Genomic DNA, 14,356 nt, shown 5'->3' with positions numbered 1-14,356 from the left:
CACTTTATTTAAAAGTAATAATGTACATACTGCTTCTGTAATGCTAATTAAACTTGTAGACATACATTTACTGCATGTCACCATGTAAACTAAATGTAAACAATGTAGAATAACAAAGAAATAAAAAGTAAAGGGTCAATGTTTTGGTATATCTTGTATCTTCATTTCTTATTTCTTCATCAAAATGAAGCTCTATATAATTCATTTTTTAGTTTCATTTTATCAATTTGATTGACTTTATTTTATTACAGGACCTCATCGACAAGGAAATCGCTTCCATGCGTGCTGCTGCAGCTGTCATCCTTCCGTCCACATCAACACCCACTGCTGGAACCAGTCCATGCAAGGACGGGGATGAATCCAATGATGACCTCTTAGAGGAATCACCAAGCAAGCCACATTACTATGAGCTGTATGATCTGCCTTCAAGAACTGGACCCCTGAGCAGGAGTGATAGTCAAAACCGTCCATCATCACAGTTTGGTTATAGCCTCTATAAAGACCCACCAAGATCACATGATGCCTTGACCAAGACCTACCCTCCGGCAAAATCCCTCCAGGGTGAAGACTCAAAGAGAGACACTACACCCCTACATCATCAAAGTGGAGGTGTCCAGCTGCAGAAGTACACACCACTCAAGAGCACAGGATCATCTGGCAGTCTGTCTGCCCCTCCCAACAGGAGACCTACCCCACAGCCAAGTGGAGTTTACCTATCTACCCCACAACACAGAGGTATGACCTACACTCAGGAGGGTGGTTCCATAAGAAGTTATAGGGGTTCTCCTGGCAGCCAGGTGAAGATATCTCCTGTCAAATCAAGTTTAAGGAACAGGCGACTTCATGGAGCAAAACCCTTTCAAGAGCTTCCAACAGTCCGGGAATCCAAACTAGGTAATTAGCTTCATATATTTGCTTTAGAAAATATTTATTATATTTGGGTTCGCCAATATGAGATATATTGGTTCGAATCGAACAATAAGTTGCAATTCTGGGATGAGAGTAAAAATATGAAAAAAGAGAAATGGAATAGAATATTTAGTGTTCTCATTAATCATTATAAGGTCCCATTTTATATTTTAATGATGATAAGCATTCCTTTGAATAATCTGTCTTTGAAATTTACATTTTACATTGAAATATCTAATGAGTCAAAATATGTATGATTGCTAGCCAGAGGATTAGCTAATTGAATGTAGAAGTCAGGTCGTAGACCTAATCTGTTTGTGAAATGGAATGTAGAATGTACTGTATTATCTCAAAACAATTTCTCTGCCTTTCTCTTGAAAACTTCCATTGGACATGTGTCATATCTACAGAAAGCAGAAATAGAGACAAGGGTAATTTTATCTGTTTGTGCTGAATTGTTTTTGTTTTATAAGTTCTTGTTTGATGTGACCTTTAAACTGTGTCTTGATGACATACTCTTTTCAATCTTAACAGCGTCAGGACTCTACCACTTGGGCGTCTATTAGGGGCATTTTTTGCAAGAGTGACAACAGAAAGTATATTATACACAATGTAATTCACATCCATATGCTTCAACAGCACTCACCATCCATACACATTCATGCAATACTACCACTGATTGTCATAAATATATCTTCACAAAGACAGTGTTTCTCAAGATAATAATGAAGAAGAGTGTAGAGGATATGAAAGAAATCTGTCTTTATTGATGATACCAATCATCCTTATGTTTCAGTTTGGACATGTTGTATTTACTATAGGAATAACATTCACCAAAGATTTAAATGTCTCATATTCTCTACCGGCTTTTAAAGTAAATTATCTACAGTTTTCAATATTAATCATGTCAAATTTTTACATGCCATAGCAGTCAAGATACCATACATATATAGTTAGTATTGCAACGTTACGTGTAAATGTGTTACTTCACTCACCACACGATTCAATATTGTGCTTTAAATGTAAACAACACCATTATCCCTTGATTTGGGGAAAGGGGGTATTTCCTATGTATAAGAAAAAAATGAAATGCAGTGTTAAAAATGCAAGTTTGTGATATATTCATTGCTGCCACATTGCAAAAGGATTATGTTACTAACTTTTGGAGTGTTAAAAGTGATTCCATTTCATGAAATTACTATTCATTCTTAATATGTCCAATGATTTTTGTCTCGCCTGCATAGCAGAGCGAGACTACATGTATAGGCGCCACTTTTCTGACGGCGGCGTCTTCAACATTGAAATCTTAACCAAGGTTAAGTTTTTGAAATGTTGTCATAACTTCGAAAGTATATGGACCTAGTAAATAAAACGTAGACATAAGGGTAATAGTGTATCACTGAAGATCCTGCCTGAGTTTCAGGTGACATGATTAAGGTCAAAGGTCACTTACGGTCAACGAACTTTGGCCATGTTAGGGTTATTTGAGGAATTGTCATCATAACTTTAAAAGTTTATGGATCTAGTTCATGAAACTTGGACATAAGAGCAACCATGTATCCCTAAATATCGTGTGTGAGTTTCAGGTCACATGACCAAGGTCAAAGGTCACCTAGGATCAACAAACTTTGGCAGTGTTGGGGTTATTTGAGGAATTGTCATCATAACTCTGAAATTTTATGGATCTAGTTCATGAAACGTGGACATAAGAGCAATCAAGTATCCTTGAACATCCTGTGTGAGTTTCAGGTCACATGACCAAGGTCAAAGGTAATTTAGGTTCAACAAACTTTGGTAATGCTGGGGGTATTTGTGGAATTGTCATCATAACTTTAAAAGTCTACGGATCTAGTTCATGAAACGTGGACATAAGAGCAGCAGTGTATCCCTGAATTTCCTGTATGCATTTCAGGAACATGGCCAAGATCGAAGGTCATTTAAAGGTCAATGAACTCTGGCATCGTTGGGAGTATGTGTTGAATTGGCATAACTAAGGAAGTTTATGGATCTAGCTCATGAAACATCGACATAAGGATAATCAAGTATGAATGATTGTTTTGCACATGTCTTAGGTCACATGATCATGGTCAAAGGTCATTTTGGGTCAATGGGCATAATATTTTATTATCATATTAGTGTTTTCTTCTGTGAATGATATTCATTAGCTATTTTCAAAGGAAGCACTGCTGCTATATCGCATTGCGTAATGCAGGCGAAACTGCCAGAGGCGTTCCACTTGTTCTTAATATCAGTCCAAAATATATCTAATGAAATCAAAGTTTGAAAGAAATTGTTATTTTATGGAAGCTTACCATCAATTCATCATTGAAATTTGTTCATGCGCCGACACATATTTACTCAGCATGAAATCACTGACCTCAAAGATGCATTACTACATTATGACTCATAGGATCATCCAACAAATAAGAATTTTTATTCTTATTCAGTTCTCGATTCATATAAATCTAGTAACAAAATAGGGGTTCAAAAATTCAACACCATCTTGATTGATTTTTATTAAACCAGCATATTTTATTCAATGCTTAAAAATAATACTAAATTATTTGAAACAACGATGTCACCCTTAATCTTCATTTTGCAATGAAAGCATCACTTTCACTGATTTTTTTAGTGGGAAGAGAATTCTATAGAACTACTGAATTAAAGGCAATTGACACCCCAAAATCTGACACCTCCCCCCTCCAACATAAAATGGTTCTGATCTTGGCTTTCATGCTGATTGAACTGCAAGTACCATAGAACCTTGATGGTATTAGGTTTGAAAGACCTAATCATGTGCTATTTCATATATTACTGATCCAAATGATTGGGTAAAAGTTTGCCATGGACTTATGAAATGTAATAGGTCATCGCTTGCCCAGGCTGAATCATGATTTTGAATTCATATTCCTTATTTTAATTCAGTTTTCTTTGACAGGGGGATACTACCAAGTATACTACCGGTATTCAGAATCAAGTAGGGCAATTATTTCCATGAAAATACCAACCTTTTTGTACTTCCAACCCCCATTTTTCTTCATTCTTGCTTTAAGTAAGGAATTGCATAAGCCGTCATGCATTGGGAGCATTACAGCAATCTATATAAAAACGGAGGAAAATCATTTTAGAAAGGTCGCCAATGTAGGGAATTGGACACACATACTTATTGAATTTCCTAGCTGATTTGTGACTTTCTTTATTATGCAATGTGTACAGCCTACAGTATTGCAATCATCCACTGCTATTGTAGCATTGCTCATTGTACAACTGGTAACATATTAAAAGAGTACAACTGCAACGAAGCATTAAAAATTTAATGCAAACATACGATGGGAAGGGGAGAGAAATCAATTGTGACTATTGATCTATATTGATTAGTTCTTCTGTAGCATCTGGTTGTTCAAATGCATGGTCATGGTTATGACAAGAAGGTATCCAGGCAGGGTAAAACAAAAGTACACTTTTTTTCTCCAACACAATTTCCTGACATAAGTGATGCATTATTGAATAGTTCCAGTCAAAGCTCCTTCCTTCAGATTTTTGATACTAGAATGATATCCCCCATAGAATAATTTTGTTGTTGATATTATGTATCTTTATATTTTTCTGTTTCTTTCTGCATCAATCTATTATTCAACATCACATTTCAGTCACTACTGTACATGTATACTCTTCATTTTGCTCTGACAATTTATCCAATATCTGGACACAGTAACTGCTTGCAAGCATACAAAAATATTTTTGTTGTTTTGTTTCGATCTACGATAACAGATTTGTCACATGATGTTTCATTCTATCTTCTCATTTTTCATTTGTGCACGACCTTGTCCCTGTCCTTGTCCACTCTCCCCTGTAGTCTGGTCACGTCCTGAATGTCACCTTGTAGCGGAGGCAGCATTACATACTCTTATGTCTGAGGTAAAAAATACTGTGGAGAGCGCAATAATCCACCAAGACCTGAGCTTTTGTTCAAAAATATGTTATTCTAGCTGACATTCTCTAATATTTTGGGCTTTTGCACGTGGTTCATAACAAAAACACACCCTCGCTGCTTTTCCCCCAAATCGTACATCTAGTAACTTTAAAATTAAAACTTATTTCATTGCTTATTATTAAAATAGAAATGCTTTCACCGTTATTTTTTTTCACATCACTGCAACATCTATTTATTACTCTCTTTGCTCTTTGTATTCAGTATTTGGTACAATGTGTATATTTGTATTTATTTTCTGTTAAATTTTTAATTCTTTTTTTCGATTTGATGTTCAAATTTGCCAAACTTCACTCGAGAACCTGTGCAACACTATCCCAAACTATTTTAGTTGACTTCCACATTTATTGCCTTTCATCTGTACTCATTTTATACTCTTTGTGTGTACATTTGTATGAATATTTCTTCTTTAAATGCCATGCTTCATTTTTCTTTTCCCCCTCTACTTTATTTTCATAATCAATCTTTGCTCTGCAAGTGTATATTTTAATATTTTATCCCTTGTAGTGTCTTCCTAAATATTCTCTTCTCTCTTTGTCCCTTCTCATTTATCTCTTTTAATTAATTTTTACCCTTCTCCTATAATGTATAGCTCTTTCAGTTATATTCAGTTTGTTTATATTTTTAAACAAGATCTTAAGTACATGATTAAGAATTTTTTTAAATGTCAGTTTATGTACCTTAACATATTCTTTACCCCTCCCCCCTTTTTTGTACTCTTGACATTTGCTTAACAAAATAATATTATCACAGTCTACTCAAAACATTATAAATATTAAAATATATGGGCTTCTCTGTTCTTGTTTCTCAACTGTTGCTTAATCTAATTATTTTCCATTTTACATTGTTGTACTTATAAATGTAATATATTTCCATAATTTGTTTCATGATTTATGCACTTTTGAAATGGCACATTAGATTACATAAACTTGTGACATCACATACAGTAGTTCTCAGAAAAAGCCAATATTTCATTAGCAATATCATTGCGCTTCATTTTAGAAATAAAAATCAGGTAGAATGTCTGTTTGCAGAATAGCAGATGAAATCCTTCCATTACCAATTGACCAAGGCCCTGTAACCCAAAGCTGAGCAATGATTATATAATAATTTTTATGATTGATTGCATCGGCCATGATGTAGGCCTACAATCAGTTGTGAAATTGAGGCCTGCAATTAATCACAGAGCTTTGAGTTATGGGGCCCAAATCAGTAGTAATTTTACATTGAGTTTGACATTGACCCTTTAATCTAATTGTTAGCTTTCAGTAGAATGATCAATATTGCATTATCCCAGGATTCATTAATGTCAGCCAATGGTGATTGGGAAGATAGATCTAAGACTTATTACATCACTTCTTAGTAATCATATTAATGATTGTACTGCTTGCATGCATAACGTGCCTTTTCCAATTAGTCCAAAAGCACTTCAAGTGTATACAATTAATACCAAAAAGAAACTCTTAGAACTACAAAGTGCTAAAATGATGGGTTTCTGCCCTACTAAAGATATTTACCAATGTAGACTGTCTCCTTGAAGATGATAAATCATCCCAGTACAGTAAATGCTGTTTCACCACTTGTTATATTTCTCAAGAGTTTGATTATCTGTTCATTAATTGCAATAAAGTCAAACCATTTGGGAATAGTATAGGGTTTACCTCAGATTGAAATATCACCAGTTCATTGCAACACCCTTTACTTTTTTTGTACTGTTTTAACCTAGATGGCTCCCTCCGAAAGTTTTGACCCAAGCAAGTCCCAACAGCCAGAGGAAGAAAGAGGTTGGAGGTGAAAATATAAAACTTGTTCTTGAAATCATGGTATTAATAAATTTGATGATGTTGATGTAGTGATGATTTTGATGATGAGGATGGTGATGGTGAAGATAATGGTGATGATGATGTTGATGATGATGGTGATGAGCATGATTATGATAGTGATGATGATGAGGATGATGAGGATGAGGATGATGATGATGATGATGATGGTGATAGTAATGATGATTAGTATTAAATGAGCATTCACTCTTTGTTACCTGATATTAGTTGTAGCAGCATTCGTGATTTGATGACTGTTCTTTCCAAATTTGTACCAAATACAAAAAGAAAAGTGTTTCATTCATTATGATACATTTATCTTGATACCAATTTTTAAAAATCAGATTATTTATCATGACTCATGGGGATACAGTTAATTTTAATTTTTATCTTTCAATATTACACTTTGTATCTAATACATCATTTGATTGACCTTCTACCCTAGGCATGAAGGAAGAGAACGAGATGTTCTACTACTTTGCAAGACTCACTCACCCAATAGTCCCATCAACAGTTATATAGGTATTGGTAACATTAAAGCCCCTGCAAGAACAGTCTTCAACTACATCAAGAACCCAATGTGCAGACAGCTCTATGACCCTATGCTCAAGGTAACTAAAGGACAATGGGAGATGGTACTGTGTTTTTATGGTTTAGATTATGTAATATTGAATGTTAAAGGCTTACTGGGGAAGTTTGAATAAAGTAATGACTTTTCTGGATTGCTCGTCCTCTCTTAAAAATAAGTTGGGTAAAAATCTTAGAGCCAGCAGGCTTTGAACTAGCTGTCATCTATTAATTGCCGGTCAGCGACTCTACCACCTGGCCATTACTGGTGCATTGGACAGTCAATGAATTATGAACAAATACCTCAGTACATCTTATTTCAGCCTGACTTGCATTCATAGGCTCCCATGGACATTACAATGATTGTTAACTTGCTAATATATTTCATAAATTTTAGGTTGCTGTTTAGTCGACATAGGTGTTGCTATTGATGGTAAATGTAGTTATCAAAATAAAATGGCAGTTACTCTTCATGAACAACAACGAGCCTTGCAAACCTTAACTTAGATACAGTATCATTTTGCCTATTGAAGTAGTCTGAGATTTAGCGAGTACCACCTGGGTATGTTACTCATTTTCCAAACTGACTTTGTGTATTATATTTCTTCTGTCTTATGTTCTTTAGGAAGTCAAAATAAAGAAAGATTTTGGGAGTGATCTTCAGGTTGTATACATGGTATTCAAGACTGATCAATGTCTACTTCAACATCCAAGAGACTGTCTGTGTGTCATCAAGACATTAGAAATGGTATGTTTATCATTTAAAATTATGCAATTTAGATATAATCAAACAGAATTCTAATCATTGTAAAATTTTAATTGTTTTTGTTGTCCAATTGAAATAGGGCTCTGTTCCATGTTACTTGGGATTAGCATCATGATTTACAAGCTTTTGATTTTATGTGTTATAGTGGGTGACATGAATTTGTTCTGTAACATTTGATTTAGTATTGATTTCCACTGAATGCAAGGGTAAGAGAAATAAAGATTTTTGTTTGAAAATTTTTATTCAAGTCTGATTATTGATGCGTCTTTACTTGCCTTGACAGGATGATCGTTTCCTGGTGGTTGCCACATCCATTAAGCACCCGAGGATCCCTCCCAAGAAAAAGACCATCCGGGCAGAGGTACTCCTGGCAGGATGCAGCATCCAACCTCTGCAAACTGGAGACATGGAGCACTGCCGTGTCACCCACCTCTCTCAGGTCAACCTTCATGGTGATCTTCAACCAAAGCTTATCAATGCTCTGAGCAGCAGACTGCCGATGTGCATAGCAGATCTGAGGAACGTTGTTCAGATTGGTGATGTTTGACTCCAGTACCATTCAGAGCAGAGGACTTACAAATCAGATGCAGCATCCACCTTCTGCAGATCAAAGACATGAAGCACTGCTCAAAGAAACACCTCCAACAGATAAACCTTGGTGGTTTCCTACAACCAAAACTCATCAATGCCTTGAGCAGCAGGCTGCCAACGTGCACAGCAGATTCAAGGAACGTTGTCCAGATTGGTGACGTTTGACTCCAGGAACATTCAGAGCAGAGGACTTCCAAATCAGATGCAGCATCCACCTGCAGATCAAAGACATGGAGCTCTTCTAGATGACCCAGATCAACCTTGATGGTGATCTTCAACCAAAGCTTACGAATACCTTGAGCAACAGGCTGCTGACATGCATAGCTGATCTGGAGAATTTCATCTAGCTTGTACATGCTTGATACAAGCCCCATTCAAGCAGATTCCTCTGTTGCTGGATGCAGCATTCACCCTATGCAAACTGAAGTTGATATTCAGTCTGTGATTGAACTGCTACTGATTAACTTTCAGGGTAATCTTTAACAAAATTTTATCAATGTTCTGAGAAGTAGGCTGCCTATGTTCAACCAGAAATTCCACCTAGGGTTCCCTTAAGGTTCGTGATTGATATCACACATGAAAGAATGGCACTGATTGATTTCTGATCAGTCAACAAAATGCATATGCAACAATGATCTTGATTGGCAATTGCTATTAAGCTATTGATCATGAACCTTAGCGTTATGGAACCTAGATTGGTTGTTTGACTTTGAAGCCATTTGAGAAAATGTTGACAACTGCATATCGAGACATAGAACATTGTTCTGGCATTCATCTTATAAAGATCAATATTTAGAGTGATCTCCAGCTGAACCATTGCAGGAATTCCCCATTCATAGTTAACTCTGATATTACATGATCAATTGTCTCTTTGTCAGAACTGATCATTTTGATGTAGATATTGAAGATGTGATGCTCCCACCTCACTTACATGTGTAACAACATACAAACTTCAAGTTACATACATATGAATCCCCAGAATATTAACCTGTTTCCTACAGAATTCTGTAATACAGTTTCAATAGGCAATGGATTGACACTTTTTTTATATATGTAAATCAATCACCAGTGGTGCCTTCAAATTGAAAAGAATATGAATTATTATTATATGAAAATACTTCACAATAACTGGAGTTTAACCATTCTGCTTGAAAACTACCTTTCAGTCAACCTGCTGTATAATTACTTTAAGTTGCATTTAGGCATAAACTCTACTTAATCACCAGAGCAATACAATGTTTTCAAAATCCCTGTTGCCAGAAGAATACAGCATCACTTCTTTTTTCTGGTGAGAATTGTTTGTAATTTGTCATGGAAAAACATATCTGTTTTAGTGCTATATCATCATAAAAAAATGATTAAGGCATCTATCTTGAGACCCTTCAGTTCTCTATCTCTCTTTCTCTAGTCAACTCTATCCTTCATTCATTCCTCCCACTCCTGCAGAGTTTTGGGCCCTAATTTATAAAGTAACTATCGTGGCATCTTTGCCATTCAATCGTAACTACCATGGTAAGAAAGCTTAATAGCCCATCAAACTCATGGATTCATTTAAATCTACCATTGGATGGCAAATGTACTGTTATACTACATTTTATGCAACCAGGCCCTGAACTTCAGAAAACCAATATTTAATTACATATAACTGTAAAAATAGCATGTTTTATTGTTGTTCCTTTAAGTTGAGATGGCCATATTGTTTAATAATGAATATTCAATTAAATGTCATTGAATGTAATTATTATTTTAATGAATAGTCATGAGTTAATAAATGGTCATGACTTAATAGATATCAATGACTTAATGAAAAATCATGATTTAATTCATTACTTAGTGATTTCAGTTATATTATTGTTCATCTTTATTACCAAGTTCTCTTAAGCAAAATGATGGAAACACCTTGATTGTTTAATTTACCATTACTTATAGTGGTAGGTAGCTAGCATTAATTAATAGATTCAGACTTTAAATCATCGAATAAAGACACTTTTTAGGTAGTTAGGTTCTAATGAAAATAATAGTATTGGATAATCATGTAAAACTTTCAATAGTGAAATTTTGTGAAGGAAATAGTACTTACTATGGACCACATCTTTTCAAGACACCGTAACATATGAAATGAAAGGGAAACAAAACATAGACACAGCTAGATCCAGTCTATCCAGTCTATAGAAGCTAGCCATGCTTGTTTGTTATCAAGTTTCCATTTAGCATTTATCTTTATAGAATGACATAGTACAATATTTGAAATCAGCTGAACTAAAAATGCAATATCAGAACAAATTCTAAGCTTCCATCATGTGAGCGCAAAATTTTAATTGATTTTTCTTTTTATATGAAAAGTAGATTACAAGGAAGTTCAAATGAAATTAATATATTTTAGCAGGAGCCTATGTTTGATTGCAATGGGAAGTACATATATTGGGTTTTTTAGGCTTTGTTTGGGTTGACAAAGTTGAGTGAAAAAAAAATCATGAAGATTAAAAAAGAGAGAGAGGTTGATGATTATGCATGAAGATGACATTATAACAAGACATTTTTATGGCACAATAATTTGTTGCTTATTTATCTGAAAGTTATTGTACTATAGAAAATAAAAACATTGATGAATTACAGAACAACCTCTTACAATCACCTTGACAATGGCAGCTGAGATGTAAAATGAACTGTAAGAAACGTAGAATTGATAATTTCTTTTCAATGTGTGTAATAAAGATGATCAGCTCATTGTATCCATTTTCTACACTCTGTTGATGCTTTTGATTTATTTATGAAAAAAAAAAAGTTTTATACTCTTTGCTGTAATGCTTGTTTTGACAGTATGTAGAATCTACTGTAATTAATTGTGATGATGTAAGATTCTGAATATGAACTATTATTTAATTGTTGAATCTTAAATTGAGTCCATGATGCTCGGTTTCTTGATGAATCATTCGTAATATCATTAATGATGGCTTTTCATTTTTGAAGACCTACATGTAAATCCTGAGATTAAAGTGACAGTTATCATGAAAGCTTCTACTAATGAAACAAAAATGCGAAGAATTAATTGATATCAGCTTTGATTGATTAACTTTGCTTCATTCAAAATAACATTTTCTGCACTAAACTATCTAAACTTTGATCTAAAATAATTTGATTTGATGGATTTTAATTTCTTATGTAAAAAGTTTCTTTAATTTTATGTTTAACAATCGATATCTAAAAGATTTCTTACATTCGCCTAGTCCTTTGAAACTCACACAAGTCTTGAAAAGAGACCAAGTATTTGTATTAAACAATATATTTTTCTAGGTAAAACAAAAAGATTGAACATTTTACCACAGAATTAATTCACTTTTTTATCGTTAATTCCTCCATATATTTACCTGCAATTTAAAATGAATTCGGTTTGTAAATTGAATCATGAAAAAAAAAAGTGAATAATAGATATAAATCATGAAGTATTCAAAATATATATACATCAATTATGCCATTAATTTATCATTGTAATAATTCCGTCCATTTACTTACAATCAATTTTTGCTTCAAACATATTAATTCAAACCTTAATCTGTTGAACTCCAAATTGTGTAATTTGTACAGGATTGATGAAGGGACATTTCATTTTCATATAGGCAAATTAGGGTTGATTCATATTCTCAGACAGAAACTGCCAACTCATTAAGATATAAACTGCATGTCAAGTCCTGTAAAATACTTTATCCCTTATTTATTAAAAACATTCCATTTGTACAGATTATTTGTCTTTGTTTTGATCTCAATTTGTTGACATTACGGTACTTGTATATAGTGTTAGGGAAGTGACTGTAATTTTGCAATTGGTTTTGATTTTATCTGAAGATTGCAAAAAAGAAGCAACTTCCAGACGTTTTTGTATTTAAATTGAGATGAATTTATTTATAATAAAAAGAGTTCTAAACTCAGAAGCCATTAAAATGTATTTCTGAATCTCATTTAGATTATGTTTGTGATTAGAAGTTACTTAGAGAGTGAGTATGTTATATGTTTGCCATATAAATTTGATTGTATTTTACAGTATTTCTTATTTATTTATCAGGGCAAGGTGCTATTATGAATGTAATATTTTTTTTTTTTTTTTTTGTTGTTGATTATTGTACAATTTAGATTTAGTTGTTAATTGTAATCTAATTTTATGATTTTCATTTTCAATCAGTTGTGTGTCACTCGTGTGCTTATTATTATGATGAAAAATACAGATCAATTGAAAACATTAATATTTTTGGCATTTAACTATTGTTATTGATGTTGTTTTTATGTGAATAAGATTGAAAATTAATTTAAATGTTTTGTTTTAGGGATTTGATAGGTACAGGTGATGATGGGTGTTGAGAATGAATGATACATTGTCTTTGGTATTGAATATGACAGCTGAGTTGGTAGTGATGATGACTGGTGATGTTGAATACACTCTCTCTGGTATTGAATGTAAGAGTTGATGATAAGGTTGGTGGAGGTGATGATGTTGATGACGATGATTGATGATGATGATGATGATAATGAAGGTGATGGTGATGATCATAATTGTGATGATGAAGAGATGATAATAATAATGATAGCAATGATGATGAGGAGGATTGTGATGATGATGGAGGTGATCATAACTAACAATGGAAATGCAATTTGTGATTAGACCCTACAATTTGTAAGTTAATTTTTGAATACCTCTAATTCCAGTGTGACATAATAGACCAGTTCGGAGTTACTCATGGACAATTTTAGTCAAATGACCTTTCATTTCTTTCATTATGATAGGCAGATTTCAAAGCAAGATATTACGTAAGCTTGCCTTACATACCAGGATGAAGAAATTGAATAGACCAGGTGACTAAAATAGCACACCAATGAACACTTTATGAAGGTATTTGTTGCATTCCTACTTTGAATGCATATCATAGCATGTTGCACAATGTACTTGGCAAACTGTGAAATGCCAGTCGTTCGTGGACGCCTTGTTTTTTGTGGATGTAAATGAAAACCACTATTCAAAAGAATATATGAATAATCAAGACATCAAAGTTGGTGCTTATCTCATTAGATTTTAAACCACCATGTCACGTTAGTACAAATGACCTTCCTCTGATCATGCGTAGAATCTTTTGATCATGCGCAGAAAGGAACTACGAACTGGCTTATTAAGGTGCTGTTGGACATCAGGCCTAACACACAAATAATATTAAATATTTTTTTGCAAGGGTCCTCTTCAAAGAATTGATGCTCCTTTCATAGGATGTGTGTCGTGTAAAAAGTAATAAAAAAAGTTTGGGGATGGGTGAAGTATACCGTGCGAGTAAAAAAAAATTGACACCTCATAAATGTTCAATTTAATGAAAAAAAATGTCATTAATGCGTAATCATTATATATGGCTGTAAGAAGTATCTTCTCCGAAATAATTTGATTCCTATTTATGTGGTATGTCTTTACGCTTAGATCAAGAGGTATTCTATGCAGTGATGTAAATTTTGGTTTGCACCAAAGTAAAGCATGACTGCAATGAATGAATCCAGTTGCCAATGTCATAATCCTACATGAGTTAGTAAACATGTTTTGAAATCCCTTTTCAATGAAATTAACTTGAGAATTGATACTTAAAGTGTTTATTAAACAAATTAAATGTAAATTATTGTAAAGGTGTTTTGAAATGGATTTTAATGCAACTCTTGTAGGATTATGACAGCATCGACCTCTGG

General features: G+C 33.8%; 1 protein-coding gene across 3 annotated transcripts in view; it reads left to right on the top strand.

Annotated features, from left to right (window-relative positions):
* Positions 1–11,376, top strand: part of LOC129264891 (uncharacterized) — a 93,744-nt gene extending 82,368 nt beyond the window's left edge. For 2 of the 3 annotated variants that reach the window (XM_064102041.1, XM_064102040.1), the window contains 7 exons: positions 252–894; positions 1,320–1,340; positions 4,766–4,827; positions 6,627–6,691; positions 7,166–7,331; positions 7,913–8,035; positions 8,337–11,376. In XM_064102041.1, coding sequence (XP_063958111.1) covers positions 252–894; positions 1,320–1,340; positions 4,766–4,827; positions 6,627–6,691; positions 7,166–7,331; positions 7,913–8,035; positions 8,337–8,600 — 1,344 coding nt within the window. In that variant the 3' untranslated portion in view covers positions 8,601–11,376. The remainder of the gene's footprint in view (positions 1–251; positions 895–1,319; positions 1,341–4,765; positions 4,828–6,626; positions 6,692–7,165; positions 7,332–7,912; positions 8,036–8,336) is intronic. The other variant, XM_064102038.1, reaches the window with a different exon arrangement.
* Positions 11,377–14,356: the final 2,980 nt, after the last annotated feature.

This window comes from Lytechinus pictus, chromosome 7, assembly GCF_037042905.1.
Source record: "Lytechinus pictus isolate F3 Inbred chromosome 7, Lp3.0, whole genome shotgun sequence".
NCBI lineage: Eukaryota > Metazoa > Echinodermata > Echinoidea > Temnopleuroida > Toxopneustidae > Lytechinus > Lytechinus pictus.
The sequence above is the reverse complement of the archived record's forward strand: the minus strand, read 5'-3'. Positions and strand labels throughout refer to the sequence as shown.